Genomic DNA, 17,138 nt, shown 5'->3' with positions numbered 1-17,138 from the left:
CAACACTGTGGGTGTACCTACACCCCAAGGACTTAAGCAGTTCAAGAAGGCAGCTCACCACCACCTTCTCATGGCCAATTAGGGATGGGCTATAAATACTACCCTAGCCAGGCGACGTGCACATCCAATGAAACACTAAAAAAAAAACTTTCTCAACATGTCTGAATACAGTGTATCAGGAGGCTATGTGTGTTACCTCAGGTAGTGAGAGAGATTTGCTGGACATGGTGGTCATGCATTATCAATGGCTGTCAAGGTCATTGAAGCACTTCCTGCATTGGATGCAGCAGCATGGTATCATGCTCCTGCTGCTCACCTCCTCGGCAACCTCCAAACACATCATCTTGGTTTCTCCAGCAGGCTTCTTCCTCCAGTGGGAACAATATCTCCCTCCGGGTTTCACAGCCCCCAGCAGCACATCCAGGGAGGTGTGTGTCATGTGGGACACAGCCTTTGACCATCTACCTTCCATTGCAATATTTCCTTCCCTCAACTACTCAACTCCAATTGCTTCACCTTGCATGCTTGGAGTGGCCCTTTAACTACTAGAGTTGAGACCCATTGATGCTAATTCAAGAGGAAACACAGAATCAAATGATAATGACTTGGTTGCGTTAAAAAGTGACCGACAGGTGCTGTTAACGTATTTCTGGGTTCCCCACACACTATTACCCCACCCCACTCCCAGCATTATAATCCAGCCCAACATTTCAGGCTGGTGACCTTTCATCAGCACTAATAATCACAGCTTGTTCTGATCATTGCCAACAGTGTGATGTAAACAAGTAACAGTTCATCACTCACACATCTAACAGAAGACAATTACAAGGCTATTTTACAGTGACATACTGGGTTATTTACTCTGTGTCATGAGTCAGTTGTGCCCTATTTTTTATTTTTCCTGAAATACATCCGTATGAACCAATGTGAAAATAGATGTACACTTTCGATCTCTTTTCCACTTACCACTGAAATAATAAGTTTTATTGATGAGGTTGACTGGTGGGTGTTAAAAACAAAATTGGAAAATGTGACAGGCCAAGAACAACACAGTCTACTTGACAAAATCCCCCAGTCATTCTTTAAATCTCTTTGTTGGGACTGATAAGGATTTTTTTCTTGAATTAGAGAACACTGCAGTTTGTGTGTTTCTGAATATAAGCAGCCTGACTCCATTTCATGCTTGGTGTTCACTTCATCTTTTTGAATTCTTATCGGAGGCATTTTCATGTCATAATAGTAAACCTGCTGATTTACTACTTTATGGAGGATTATTGACATGGTCTTGATATTCTTCTCCTAAAATTGTCAAAATAAATCAAAAATTATTTGGTGCAAGACCATTATATGAATAGTTTAGGGAAGAGGTAGAAAATTTTAAAAACGTGAATTCACTTCCGATACATATTCATCTGACCATTCAGATCTGAAGTGAACGACAAGCGCCATTTAACATTACGAACTGCACCCTGCCCTCTACCTTAAATGGTTAGGAAAATGATCTTTACATTATTCTTAAATTAAAGCGCAGTCTAAACACCCTATATACATACATGTATTGTGGCAAGTAAAGGAACATATCCTATTGCTTTCAAACCTTCAAGTATCTGGGAAAAGAAAATCTATTCAATTTATAGTACAGAATAATCAAAGCCGCCTTCTGGCACAGATTGCTGATGCCATAATCAATGCCACTGTTTTCTGCTGGTTACAATCACTGCTGCTAATTAACACAATTAAATCACTTGATGACTTCTGCATAATACTTTCTCTCCTTGAAAGTTTCAGTAGTTTTCATGGGGTAGAGTTTCCATTCGGTTAAGTTGGGTTTTTTTGGTGCAATATCGCCTGAAATTGACCAAGCCATTGCAAAAGATTGCAGAATTTTAAGCACAAATTACCTTCAGTGGAAATTGAGTTTCTGCAACCTTTTGTGCTAGAAGCCAGCCCACAAAACTGGCCACAAACTCCAGATCAAATTAGTCACCATTGAGAATTGCCACTAATTGTGTCTGTTTGCAGGCCTTTGAGAAGGCTCTTAACATTAAACTGGTTCTTTTGGGCACAAGGACACTAATAAGCAAACTTTAAAAACTTTTGAATTGTTTTTCATTTACTAAGAAAATGACTGCAGTACACCAATATAACGAAACAAATGTTCAGTATAGTTTTTAAAAGTCATTTTCAGTCATTTGCAATCAGGTCACTCACAGGTGATGAATAGACACTGTGATTGAATATGCTAATTTTCAGCTGCATTAATCAAACTGGACCAAGTTATCACTCTTACAAATATCAAGGAATATTTTTTAAGTAATTTTTTTAAAAAATTGCTGTTTTGAAGAAGCTGACCAGCTCTGCTGGTTCATCGCAAATTTTGCATTCGGTGATATGCAAATGCATTTGAGCAGAAACCCTAGTGAACAAACACACTTCTCAAAAACGGGTACAAATTTGGCTCAATTTGTGCCCGGATTGCCGATCGTGCTCAAAGCAGAAACTAACCACATGTTTTTAATTTGCTAGTTCACCTTCAGAGAATGGTTGTTGAGACGTAACACTGTGCAAAGGTGCTGTGCCAAACTGGCCATGACCCCAGATCAAATTAATCACCACTGGTAATTTTTATTAATTGTGCCTGGTTGCAGGCCTTTGAGGAGGCTCTTAAAATTAAGCTGATTCTTATCGGCTCAAGACACTGAAAGCCATGCTTTAAAAGCTTTTGAATTTTTATTTTATTTTAATTTACTAAAGAACTGACTACTGTACAGCAATATAACTATCAAATGGTGAGCTCGCCTGCATGACATTTCACATGTGGCAATCCCCATTGGAGATCAATCTTCTGGGAGGGATGTGGGATCGGGATAAATGTGAGAGACAGTGTCACTTCAGTCTACATGCTTTTGGGGGCTCGCTGAACAGTGGTGTTACCCAGGATCCTGAGTGCAAAATGGCCAATCTGGAAATGGTATGCATTAGGAGGAGCTTTAAGAGTCAGACACTAATATGTAAAACAAATGATGGCAGTCCATATAAAAGCACACATAAAATCTTCTATAAAAAGTTTAACAATTCAGTAAGTTGTTGAGTAAACCCATTAAGATTCCTGATTGTATTCAAGATTTCTGCAGGTAATGAGATTGGAATAAAGTTGCAATAGCCACCTTTTTTATTTTCAAATTTGGAGTAGAATTATTTCAACAACTAGATGAAAACTGTTCAGAGATTTGCTAATTACCTTTGAGAAAAATTGTGTGAAATCAATACAGTATAATTAAATTTTACATTTCATAACAACTCACTTTCTGTTTAACTTTCATAAAATGCTATCAACTTATACCCTAATAGGCATCAACAACATTTCTAATTGTTATTTTAATTAATATTTGATTTACTTTGTAATAGCCATTAGAGAGAGACAGTTGGTAATGTATAGCTTTTATGTATAGGCAGGCCTCCATGAACTACCACAGCCGCTACGGGGATTGAACCCGTGCTGTTGGCGTCTTTCTACATCATACTCTAGCTATCTAGTCAACTAAGCTAATCGACCCTCTGAAGAATTCATAAGCAGTGTGTTAAAATCAGAGAGCATAGAAAGAAGTAGAATTTAGTATTAAAAATATTTATATGAAGATGTTATGTTCATTCATTATTTTAGGTGTGTTAGGATCAAAATTATCTCCAAGAATAGGTTACAGCAAAATCACGGGCTTCCTTAGAAGAGGGGAGGAAAACTGTAAAGGATCGATAGGAGGCTTCTGGGTTGAATTTTGTTGCGACACATCCGCCACTTAGGAGCAACTGACTGATTACCCCATGACAAAGCAGCAAAGTGAGATGCTGTTTGTCGGCCCTTAACTTTAAGATCAAGAAATGTAACTGTTCACCACTATTGTGCTTAGACTTGTAACCCGACTCCCCATAATTAAACATTTCAGGGGTGAAATTGGTCCAAGTCAGTAGCTCGAAACAAGCTCGTACCAAATCGACAGCTGATTTTTCAACGTGCCAGATTTTGTTTTTCCATTGGCTTGGAAAATATTGCCAAGATTTTTAATTTCATACCAATTAAAAGTGACAGTAAGACCAGGAAAGGAGTCTCCAAAAAGAGCTTGAACTATCGTTCTGAAAACTTCAGTGAAAAATTGGCGACGAGCCTGTTTCATGCTTTTGGCATAGACCAATTTTACCCTCCTCATTCCTGTGTTTAGCATACTTCCATGCAGTGCCTTATCTGCTGTTCAGCCAATGTAATTATTATATATACTAATTGATGACAACAGGCCAGTGAGAGAAACACATTCCTAAGTGAGCAGAATGAGCAGCCAGCAAAATGCCCAGTTCCAATTCTTGAATGCAAGCACTTTTGTTTTCAATCAATTATAACAAAGCTTTCTGGACATTCACTCCTCAAAGTAAATTAATGATTTAGGCATCCTGATCTAACCTGAAAATGTTGGCTAGCAAAATCAATATCTCGTTTCACATGGGTACCAATTAGTTAGATTGGCTGAGTGGAGAAGTTGCTGATAAGCATTTAAGTGACAAGTTGTCAGGTGAAAGAACACAGTACAGAATAGGCTGTAAGGCTATTTTCAATATTAAATCAAAAGGATGTGTAGGAGGATATTAATTAACTCTGACCAGATTATCTTTTCAATTTCAGAAATGTGAACTTTAAGGTTTTTTTTAATTCGATGACTTCCTGCATTGTATTTTATTTAATTTGATCTCACTTTTTTTTTAATGACTTTTTTTCCCATTTATTTAGCATTCCCCCTCTATGGCATGCAGTATTCCTCGCCAAGAAATCGGGAACTCAGCGCGTGGGGAGTTTCAGGCATGACAACACGTCCTAACACTCCGCAGCATATTGGTACACCAGCATCGAGCACTTGCTCCGTGCTTTATTCTCTCTCTGTCTCAGTCTGTCAAATTGTAGCATGATTTCTTTCTGTCTCTGGGTGTTGGTGATGTGATTCTGTGTCGTTTCTCCAATCAGACAGCAAAAGAGGGTGATAGGTCTGAACTAAAACCAGGTTGGACAGGTCATAGATTAGAATGAAAGCCACTGGGGAAATAGCAACAACTACTTGCATTTATATAGCAGCTTTTCTGTCTGAAAACATTCTTCACATAATCAGACAAAAATTGATAGAGCAAAAGGAGATATTGAGAGATGAATAAAAGTTTGGTCAAAGATAGGTTTAAAGGAGGATAGAGCATAGGGCCTAGATGGCTGAAGGCATGGCCACTAATGGTGGGGGTGAAAGGAGTGTGAATGCATAAAAATGGGGAGAAATTCAGAGCTTTGAGGGTTGCAGGAGGTTACAGGGAAGGCCATGGAATGATTGCAACATAAGGAGAAGAAATTTCAGTTTGAGGCATTGGTGAACTGAGAGGATAAGGACAACAGAATTTTGGATGAGCTCAAGTTAACAGAGGTTGGAAGGTGAGAGTCAGCCAGTAGAGTGTGGGAATAGTCTAGTCTGAAAGTAACAAACCACGCATAAGGGTTTCAACAGCAGATGGTCTAAGAGGTTGCATGTTGGGGGGGGCGCGGTGAGAGACGGGCGATATTACAGAGGTTAAAACACAGTTATTGTGATGGAGCGGATATGGAGTCGGAAGCTCAGCTCAGGATCAGATAGGTTCAACCTGAGGCAGTGGCGAGGGAGGGGGCAGAAACTGTGATGAGGGAATAGAGTCTATGGCAAGGGCCGAACACAATGGGGGAAATTTTATACACTCCCCCATAGCGTGTTTGGAGGCGGGGAGAGCATACCATCAGGCCTCTGCCAAAATTCGGTCTGGGGCGGGAAGGCCTATGAAGAGCTCCCCCACCCCACTGCGGTCCAGCATTAAAAGGCACTTAGTGCCTGAACGAGGGACCCGACATCAGGAAGGGGGTCCCACTGAGAGCCAGCCCCGTCTTTGTTACCAATCCCCTACACCCTTCTCCCCACAACCCCTACCCCACGAGACCCATCCCGCCCTGACCTACCGGTGGCTTGGGTCCAGCGCCGCTCCTGAGCCTCGGGTGGTGCTTCACAGTGGCGCTGCTCGTTGAAGAGTTTCTGGCCTCTGATTGACCGGCCGTTCTGATGGCGGGACTTTTGTCACCGGGGTTCTTGATTCCATGGAAGGCCTTCCGCTGTCCACTTAAGTGCTTAATTGGCACTTCATTTGGCGGGCCTCCCACAGAAGAGGCGATATGGTATTCTCAGTTTCACTTTTGCCAGATGTTGAGATCTGCATCACCCAGATGGCTTCAGTCTTCCTAATATTTAATTGGCAGAAATTTTGGCTCAGCCAGGACTGGATATTGGGCAGGCAGGCTGACAGTACGTGGCAGTGGAGGGGTTGAGAGTGGTATAGCTGGGTATCAAGTGATTATGTAGTAGGCTGCTTTCAAAGGCACAAAAAAATTTGTAGTGAATTAAAAATGAAAATGTACATAGCACATTCAGAGGATGGAAATACTGTTAAAAAGGAAAGATACAAGCTAGATAGGCAAAGACAAGAATGTGACAACTATGCAAAAAAATTGATACAGATTGAAATGGAAAGCTACAAATGGTTCCGTTTGGAAGACATGGCATAAAGCAAGGCGAGAGAGAGAGAGAGAGGATGAACTCTACAAAAGGAGCCATCTATTATCACTATTACCTCAGGTGTGAGTACCAGCACTAATTTCCATCGTGTATCGCAGCACAAGTAGTTTATATGCTGGGTTGCTGCACATGATTTTTCCTACCCTTCTGTTATGACCAGGTGCGAAAGGTGTCTAGGGGTCTGTTAATGTCTTCACCTGGTCTTATTGTAACAGGGTTTAGTTTTAAACACACTGCATTTTGAGTTCCCCCTTTGTAAATCCTTGTTCACAGTTTTTCCAATTATAAGACAAAGAAACCAATTCACACAGGCTTTCTCAGGTTTAAAGAAGAAAGATTAAATTTTATCAAACCTTAAAACTTAAACTCTAATACGGTTCACACCTATGGATATACAATGCGCCCACACTAGCATGCACACACAATACACACTTGCAAATAGGGACAGAAAAGAGAAGAAAAGATAAGGTGGAACAGTTTGAGGCAATATCTTGTTACGGTGCTTCGAGCTCTCTGTAGTCCTTTTGTAAGTAGTCTTGCTTTCCGTTGGGGTCCAGTAGTGGTCTTAAAACCTTGTTCACATAGGAAACCTTTCTCTCTTTGACTTTCACGTGTTTTCATAAGATTCAGTTCCGTGGGAAGGAGCTGGAAGCAGACAGGAGAGAGGTCTTCTTGCTTCAGTTCCAGGAGAGATCTTTACTCCATGAGCACACGGCTTTGTCTCTCTTCCAATTCCTTTGTTGGGAGTTCAAATTCAAAAAACACTCTCAGGTTGCCCTGGAGGTTAGTCATGTGACTAGCTCCTTATATGGGACAGTCTCTCCTGTGAGGTTTGTGGATTGTATCTTAGCAGTTTCTGGAATGCTAGATTCCCCCACCCCACCCATCTTCAACGTCTGGTAATCAAAAGTTTATTGTTGGTTGAATGAGTCAGGGCATGGCCCTTTGTCCCTTGTTCCAACACTGTCGGTTACCATGGAAATGTCTTTCCGGTCAGGGGCTTGCAATTTTAAGTATTAATGTTCGTGTGGTGAAATTATGTGTGCCTCAATCTTGGTAGGTGGGGGGGTTTGCCTGACACCTTCATATTCACAGATGCTCATTTGAATCTAGCTACTCACTTACTTCTTCAGCTTCTGCTGATGTGCTGCACTAAGGAGGATGGTAGCAGAACAAGTCCAGCGGAACAGACATTCCATTTTCAAGAAAAGCAGCACAATCAGATGCAAGGATTTCAATTATTTGTTTACTCTAATAAAAAAAAATTCTTAGGTGGGTTCAAAGCTTAATGGTAGTTGAGATTGGCCTGCAAAATTGTTTGACAGCTCTAATCTAGGAGCAGAGGAATGCACAGGATCAGAGGATATCATTGGCCAATTTGGCCAATCCCAACGTTCAAAAAATACCTAATAGTGTCTCTCAATTACTTTCTGTTCAGGGTCTTTCCTGCCATTCACTTCACAAATCCTTAGCTAGCGACTTCCTTACTTCTTCAGCTTCTGTCTGTCCAGTTCCTTCATAAATGTGCCAGCACTACCTGCTTCTCCAGACAGTTTATTTTATATATTCACCATTATCTACCTTAAGTTCTGGTAGCTCCGTCCAAAAAACAACTGCGAACTTCCTTTTTTTCCCTGCAATATGCTTAATTTGGTTCGAAAAGTGATTAGAAGATATGGGGATTTGAACATTTAAAATCTTATGAACCTAGCTTTAAAGAACCTTTGAAGAACACAGAACATCTAAATAAGTTTTTTCTGTATCATTACTGTGAGTATGAGAGTTTTTAGGAATTTACAATTTAGAAATTACTAATCCTGAATTGAATCAGTTACTTGGTTGAAAAGTTGGAATTTGTTTTGACAGAAACAGACAAAGTTCATTTTAAACTTATTCCAAGTGCTTAAGCTGACAAGATTAAAATTATGCAGCACTTTAGTGTCACCAGCTAGGTTCAGCACATTAAGGTGGGAGATGTAGAAGGATGCCAACGGAGATACACTGAAGTATGACAGACACAACTTCCACAGGTAGTTCATGTAGCTAAAACAGATATTTAAGGGATCTCACAGCCAGCAAAGTGGAAATGCTTTCCAGTGAGAGCTTAGTAAAAGACTGAAGAACAGAAATAAAGCTGGTATACAATGTTAGATTGCAAAGCTGTTAAATATTGTACTGGTGTTACACATGATATGCTGACATATGTTCTTCAACTGCTGACATTTCATGGCAGAAACTGTTACATTGAAAGGCTTTTCAGTACTTGAGAGTTCCAGGACTTCTGTTCGCATTGTGGTTCCATGGAAGCACTCCAAAATAAATCAAATTCATCTTAAGTCATTGGCCGGGATTTTGTGAGGCCCCCTGAGGTGAGATCGGAGGCGGGGAGGCACAGAGATCACGACGAGTGGCGGGGGAGGGGGGGAATGCAAAGGGCACTTCACCTCCCTGTCACCTAGCGATCTTCCCGGAGGCGGAATAGGCCAATGACAGCCTTCCTGCCCAGAGGCCAATTGAGGCCCTTAAGTGGCCTATTAACAGCCAATTAAGGGCTTCTTCCTGCCGCCACTGATATCTTACCAACGGCAGGGGTGGGGGCCTGCACCATGCGGGGAGGATGCCTTGTCAAACAAGGCGCCCTCCCTGCAGGCTTGTGGGGATGGGGGGTGGTCCCTTCTTCATGAGCAATTTGTGGCCTACGGAGGACGCCCCACCGAGAACAGTTTTACCTCCCGGGACCCCCCTCCCTGGGACTGCACGACCACTTCCACCCCCCACCCTCCTCACCAAGGCCTTCCAGAGTGGCCCTGGCGACTCCACCTCAGCGACTTCTGTTCCGGAGTTCCAGCACTGGGCCTGAGCCCATGCCCTCTCAGTAGACGCTGCCGATACTGCTGAGCTGCTGCCTCCTGAAACATTGATTTATAAGGACCAGAGGATCGCTCCGGGTGGGGCCACGAAAAGGCAGAGTCAGGGCTCCCCCCGCCTTTTCAGCCTGGCGCCAGGAGCCCTGCCTCCAGCACAAAAGCCAGCCAAATGTAATGGAAGGGAAATGATTATTTACCCGCTGGTTTGCTAACCAAGTGCCTATAACATTAAAAAACAGATTGGCAAATTTATACACTCAAGACAATGACTAACATTGCTGGAAACTGGAATATTTTCCCATTTCAGCCATTCGGTTTTCATATCAAGTATTCCCAGGTCAGATACAACATAGTCAGGGTGTATTCACACTGCAGCTACTCATCTTGAGACTGGCAGCAGTTCAGATTCCAGCAAGGCACAACCTGTTGTGTGTTGTTGTCGTAGTTGTAGTGCAGCTTGGGTGTTATTGATAAAAGTCTTTTTTTCTGGCCGAAGAAGGGTCACTGACCCGAAATGTTAACTCTGCTTCTCTCTCCACAGATGCTGCCAGACCTGCTGAGTATTTCCAGCATTTCTTGTTTTTATAGGTAGGAAAGTATGTTGTGAAGAGGACTTAAGGGGATTACAGACTGATATAGATAGGTTGAGTGAGTGGGAAAAAATCTGGCAGATGGAGTATAATGTGGGAAAATGTGAAGTTGTTCACTTTGGCAGGAAATAAAAAGCAGAGTGTTACTTAAATGGAGAACGATTGCTGAATTCCGAAGTGCAGAGGGATCTAGGTATTCTAGTGCACGAGTCATAAAAAGTTATTATGCAGGTGCAGCAGGTATTAAAGAAGGCTAATGGAATGCTTTCCTTTATTACGAGAGGAATTGAAAATAAAAGTAAGGATGTTATGCTTCAATTAAACAGGACATTTGTGAGACCACATCTTGAATACTGTGTGCAGTTTTGGCCTCCTTATTTAAGGAATGATGTAAATGCGTTGGAGGCAGTTCAGAGGAGGTTTTACTAGATTGATACCTGAAATGACCGGGTTATCTTATGAGGAAAGTTTGGAAAAACTGGGCTTGTTTTCACTGGAGTTTAGAAGAGTGAGGGGAGACTTGATTGAAGTTTATAAGTTCCTGAATGGTCTGGACGAGTTGGATGTGGAGAGGATGTTTCCTCCTGTGGGTGAGTCCATAACTAGGGGACACTGCTTTAAAATTAGGGATTGCCCTTTTAGGACAGAGATGAGGAGAAATTTTTTTCTCTGAGGGTGTGCGACTTTGGAACTCTCTGCCTCAGAAGATGGTGGAGGCAGGGTCATTGAATATTTTTAAGGAGGAGGTAGTTAGATTCTTGTTAGGCAAATGAATCAAAGGTTATCAGGGGTAAATAGGAGTGTAAAGTTCGAAACACAAACAGATCAGCCATGATCTTATTGAATGGCAGAGCAGGCTCGAGAGGCCGAATGGCCTACTTCTGCTCCTAATTTGTGTCTTCGTATGTAAGTCTCTGAGTCTGGATAAGGTCAACTAATAACAATTATTTACACATTTATTTACACTCTCATCAAGCCTCTCCAGCTAGCATCTTTCGTGCTGCTACTCTCTTCTTCCCAAAGCCCATTACCATGTGACTGTGACATCATTACCACTACAGTGGGAGGGGTTGCTCTCATTGTCTCTTCCATGTCCTTATACTACATCTCCCCTCCCCCAAGTCTTTAACCATGTATTTTCTTAACATATGTACATTCTTGACTTTACCCTTTCTCCTCCCCCCCACCCTCCCCCAAGTCTCTGACCAGATTTAGTCTGTTAGGAGGTTTCACGGCTCTCTCTGATCTTGTTCTAGTCTGTTTGGGATGATCAATAGTCTTCCTTGTAAGTCTGGATCACTGACTTAGTTGACATTCACTAAGGATTGTAGTACTCTGTTTGCTTTGGGTTTCTTCATCATCTGGGTCTTCCAAATGAAAGATTGTTTGTTGTGTCTGGGGAATAGGGATAATGTTTCTCCTATTTCTAAGTATGTTCCCTTCTGTCGTGCGTACCACATATGATCTCTGGTAGTTTTCATCTGTGGATTACAGTACCTCCCCTTTCTAGGTTATGTATCCATACTCTTCGGCCTTCATTCAGTTTTGGTAAGTCTCTGGCATGAAATCATTTGTTGTAATCTCGAGTTTGTCACCTTTTATAAGAGTTTTCCCAGTTTCTTACTCTCTTGTAATCCCAGATATCCAATCCTGGAAGCAATTTTTAGGCAACACAGGAAGTTGCGTTCTTATCTTCCTACCCATCAGTAACTCTGCAGGTGATAGTCCACACATTAATGGTGTAGATCGATAAATTAGTAGAGGTGAGGTTGGAAGGTCTTCATTCTTCAATAAGGACTTTATGGTTCTTACACCTCTTTCTGCTTCACCATTCGACTGTGGATAATGTGTTGAACTTGTGAGATGTTGAAATCTCATTCTTGTTGCAAACTGTGTGAAATATTAATTTGCAAACTATGGTCCGTTGTCTGACAGTACTTCATCAGGGATACCATGAGTCGCCAAGATGTCTTGTAGGACTCCAACTGCTTCTGTTGATGTTGGTGAATATCACGTTCTCACTTCTATCCGCCTTGAGAAGTAATCAATGATGATTGTGTGGGACTTTCTATTGAGCATTGTTACGACCAAGGCAGGAAGATTGCACTATTTATTCCAGTTCCATTTCTCACGGTTCACAACATATATTTAAATGTTTTCCCATTTATTGATATGGTTAATCATAGACTCTATTTTTATCCCAGAATAAAACACACCAACCAGGTTTCTTTAATAAACAACAAAATTATCAGTTTTTTATAAAATAAGTCTTAACCAGTAATCAAGTAAAGCATAAACACACAGATTGAAATATTAAACTTCCCTTTTTACCTTAGCCCCACATACACAGGTTAACTGGAAAAATAACGAGATTTTTGTTTTAGAGCTCTATTACAGACAAAAAAACTTGGGCTGAATACATGTTCATTCTTGAAGAAACAGCATATGAGATATCTTGTGTTCCAAAACTGGTATATAGTCTGGCCTCCTAGTACACTAGACAGCACTAGACAGGTCACTGGGATCTTTTTGAACAGTTCTTTTCAGGCAGCATTGAGAATTGATTTAGCAGGCTTTTCTTCAAAGACAGGAGATGAGATGGGTTGACACAGTGGACTTCTCAGGATCTTTTAGAGAGGTACTGGAAAGCTGAGCTGGGTTGTTGTCATCTCTCCTTCCTTGGATGTTCTCCCGCTTTTTATACAGTTCAAAAACAATTCAAAAGTAAAACTGACAACAGGAGGTCAACCTTTTGACCTCCAGAAATCTTGACCTGTCACTTCTTTGTAAACGACTTCTCCAGGTGTCCAAATTTCTCTGTTTATTGAGCTGGAAGTCAAGTGGTTTCCCGGAAAAGCTTGTTGTTTTTGCTGGAAGTCAAATGCTTTCTTCACAAGACCTCTCAGTGCCCCTTTGAAAAAACATTTCCAGGGACTGTTTTCAAAGTCAAGTGGCATTTACACGATCCCCTTTGAAAACCCTGAAGTTTAACATTTCTTCAATCTTTCAAATATGAATCCTCAAAAAATATATATAACAAAACAAGGAGGCACTTCTGTAACATGAATAAATCCATTACTAGACGTTGCCAAGATCTGGTTGGAAATTGAGTAGTTAACAAAGGTTCACGCTGTTCTGGTCTTTGTATTGCACAGATCTGGCAGTTGTGGATCACATTTGCGATGTCTTTGGATATTACTGGCCATCACACTGATGATTGTGCTCTTGCTCTGCACTTCATGTGGCCTTGATGTAAACGTTCCAAGATGTCTGATCTAAGTGAACTGGGAATAACTAGTCTGTCATTATAAACTAGCAAAATCGATGATTGTGAAGTATTCATAGGAAGTTTTCAGCATCTTCCCACAAAGACGTTCTTGTAGCCACTGCCTTATAAAAATACATTCTTCATCACTTTTTTGGGCATGACAAATTTCTTGCAGTTTCTGTATGCTTGCCGACCAGTTTTGTGCCATATGCTGTGAATATGATTCTATCTTGTGCACAAAATTCACATCTCGTTGTGTCGGATGGTCTACCGTCGCTCTTTTATAGTGCACCAGCAGACATTTGCATCTTTCGCTGGACATATATGGTCTCATACGTAAATCTCATCAATCTTAAACAAAACCTTTGGATTCTTGGAGGCATTTTTGCGATCTCCATTTCATCCAACAAAGATACCAAAGGTTTAAGGTCGGTCTCGATGACGATTCTCAATCCAAAGATATAATCAGAAACTTTCTCACATGCCCATGTGGCATCAAGTGCTTCTTTTTCAATTACTGCATACCTTGTCTCTATCTCGGTCAAAGGTCTAGGTGCGTAGTATATTGGTCTGCGAGAACGATCAAGTTGCTCCTGGAAAAAGACTGCCCCTAACCCCATGGAGGATGCGTCTGCAGCTATCGTCGTTGGTTACAATGAGCCTAGATATCCAGCAATATGAGCATTTCTTCAATCTTCTGGAATGCTTGTTCTTGGTGTGAACTCCAACACCATGCTTGATCTTTTTTGAGAAGTTGTCTTAGCAGTTCTGTTACCTGCGCTAAATGAGGTAGAAATTTGGCTAACTGATTCACCATTCCTAGGAATCTTTGGAGCTGCTGAATGGCAGCAGGAGTAGGGAACTCTATAATGGCTTGTGTCTTCTGTGGGTCTGCCATTATATTTTTACTCTTACTATGTGTCCCAAGAAACAAAGTGAGGTCTTGGAGAATTCGTACTTCTGGCTCAGTGTTAGCCCTGCTTTTCGAAGCCACTGTAAAACTGCTCGAACTCTTTGGTCATGTTCCTCTACTGACTGCCTATGTAGCAGGATGGCATGTGACAAGTAACTCCCTTGAGCCCTTCTAAGATGTTACACAGACCTTTGGAAGATTTCTGATGTGGAATTTATCCTAAATGGTAACCGATTGAAACAAAACCTTCCGAATGGTGTTATAAATATGGTTAGTAATCTTGAAGTCTCATCTAAGGGAACCTGCCAAAACCCACTATTGGCATCAAGTTTGGTAAACATTATGCTCAGAGATAATTTTGCCAAACTGTTGTGGACATGGGATGAATTTTGCACACCACTGCTTTGTTAATCTGTGTTAAATCCACAAAGATACAAAGTGTACCATTTTGTTTTGGGACTGGAACTATAGTCGAACATCACTCCATTGGTGTCGTAACAGGAGAAATGACTCCCATCTTGGTCATTCTCTTCCAACTGATCTTGAACTTGGTTCATCAATAGGTGGGTTATCTTTCTGGGAGCAAAGATACATACTGGTCTGGCATCTTCTTTAAGTGTGATTCAATACTCTGTCTCCAATCTTCCTAGACCTGAGAAAAGTTTTGGGTAGTCTGTTTGAAAACGATGTACGCTTTTCTGTTTAACAGGGAAAATTCTTGGTTTTGCAAGACAAATAGGGTTTCCATAATTTGTCGTTTACATTGGAGAGTTGCTTGAAGCTTATCCTTCGCTTTCAGTTGGGTCCCGCCTGGACTATTCAACTGTGTGTCTGCTGGTTGTAGGCAATGTCTCATCAACTTCAGCTCTTCGTCTGACAGAATGTGACCCTAGCACCCTTGTCCAATTTGAAATTTGTAAGATGTCAATTTACATAAATGTCCGCCATCCAAAATCCTTGATCTGGGACATCAATTTCTCCTAGGAAATTTCCTGGTTCCTTTTCTGCTGGAAGTTGATGCACTGCATTCACTGCTCTTTGTGTGAAGGTTTTTGCTTTGTGATTTTGAGCGAAAAGGTCTTGCTCTGGCTCATTTTTCCATAATGGCCAGTCTTTTTACAGTTGAAACATTCCGCTTTATTAGTAGGACACTGCTCCTGTCTATGGGTCTTCCTGTCTCCACAGTGCTGGCATGGTTTCCCGGCATCATGCACCTTCTCACCTGTATATGTCTTCTCTAAAGATTGCCTCTCCTTCTTTGGCTTCAAGAACTGTACAGTCATTGGATTTCTTCTAATCCAAGGCATCTCTTCAGCACACAGAATGGGTCTATTTTGTTTTCGGACTTCTGCCTGTTGGACAAACTGAATTGCCTTCAAGTGTAAGGTCATCTTGTAACTGTAAGAGATCTGATAAAGACTCATCAGCTATTCCAATAACTATTTGGTCCCTTATCAGTTCCACCGTCAATTCTCCATAGTCACATCCCTCAGCCAATCTGTAAAGATCATTTAATAAAAGAAACTACTCATTCGCTTATCCTCTGGACTCACTTGTTAAATTTTGCTCTTTCCAGAATTTTGTTACAGTGTAACTTGAAATATTTGTTAAAGGCTTGTAGCACATCCTCAAATTTACCAGAAGCCTCATTTATTCCTTGCCTTACGATCACGTCATCCATGATTGCACCCATAAAGTATAAGAGGGTTCTGCTTCAGTATGCAGCTGTGAAGCTATCCTAAATCATCAGAATCTTTTTCTCCATAAGGATCAGTTTTGTACCTGATTGGGTCCTTCATGATCATGGAAGCTTTCAGGCATTCCAAATTTCAATTCCATTTTGTTTTCCTAGGCTTTGATAGGCTGTTAGGGTGTTCCACTTTTACACGTTTTGGCTTTAATGGAGGTGTTTGCGGTCATTCTGGGAGTGCCCACACTTTCTCTCCATGGTCTGGTTGAGTAATGGCTGCCAACTCCGCCTGACTCCCTAATCTCCTTTTCACTTGAGATCAACCTCTCTCCCTGCTTTTCCAACCAGTGCACCGTTATCCAACAATGGCCCCTTTTAAAATTCTCTCGCCTGATCCTGAACCGTCGACTGACACTGAGACTCAGAACCCTATCATTTTGTTACAGACCACCACGCTTCTGTGGTGCAGTCTGAATGTCTGCATGGCTGACTCACTGACTATCCACGCCTTCTTTGGCTATGTTGTAGCTCTGGAGCTCTTTGCAGTCGCCTGACGAAATCTGCTGTTCTCTTGGCATTACTGCACAAGGTAAGGTGTTTTCAGTATTTTCTTGTCATTTTAACCAGTACCACCATGTTGTGTATTGTTGCTGTAGTTTTGCATAGCTTGGGCATTATTGATAAAGTCTCGGAGTCTGGATAAGGTCAACTAATAACTCTATTATTTACATATCTCTATTTACACTCTCCTCAAGCCTCTCCAGCTAGCCTCCTTCATGCTGCTACTCTCTTCTTCCCAAAGCCCATTACTGTGTAACTGTTGCATCATCACTACTACAGTGGGAAGGGTTGCTCTCACCGTCTCCAGCATTAACCCTTACATGTTCTTATACCACACAATCCTGTTGACATCGCTTGTCCTTTTCAGCCCAAAATTCCAGTCAGGAATTTTACCATCCCCAGGTGGCAGGAATGGAAGTGGGGTGGGGAAGGGGCTGATAAAATAGCGGGGAGGTCAGTCAAGATGGCTCCCCATCACTGTCCCACCACCAGGGAGGTTTCCCAGTGGCAGGCTGCGAGGTGGAACAGCTGACCGTTCCACAGAGGCGAGCAGTCTACTTGCATAAATAAGACCATTTTTTAATTAGGCCATCCATAATTAGAGGTCATTAAGCAGTGGATCAGTCCCC

At 41.6% G+C, this 17,138-nt stretch overlaps 1 protein-coding gene across 1 annotated transcript in view; it reads left to right on the top strand.

The window, feature by feature from the left end:
- dlgap2a (discs, large (Drosophila) homolog-associated protein 2a) overlaps positions 1 to 17,138 on the top strand; it is a 1,214,142-nt gene that overhangs the window by 1,093,152 nt on the left and 103,852 nt on the right. Inside the window, exon 11 of the mRNA XM_068021937.1 lies at positions 4,778 to 4,882. Coding sequence (XP_067878038.1) covers positions 4,778 to 4,882 — 105 coding nt within the window. The remainder of the gene's footprint in view (positions 1 to 4,777; positions 4,883 to 17,138) is intronic.

The sequence above is a fragment of the Heterodontus francisci genome, chromosome 3 (assembly GCF_036365525.1).
Source record: "Heterodontus francisci isolate sHetFra1 chromosome 3, sHetFra1.hap1, whole genome shotgun sequence".
NCBI classification, from domain to species: Eukaryota; Metazoa; Chordata; class Chondrichthyes; order Heterodontiformes; family Heterodontidae; genus Heterodontus; species Heterodontus francisci.
Note: the sequence above shows the minus strand (reverse complement) of the source record. Positions and strands in the feature narration are given on the sequence as shown.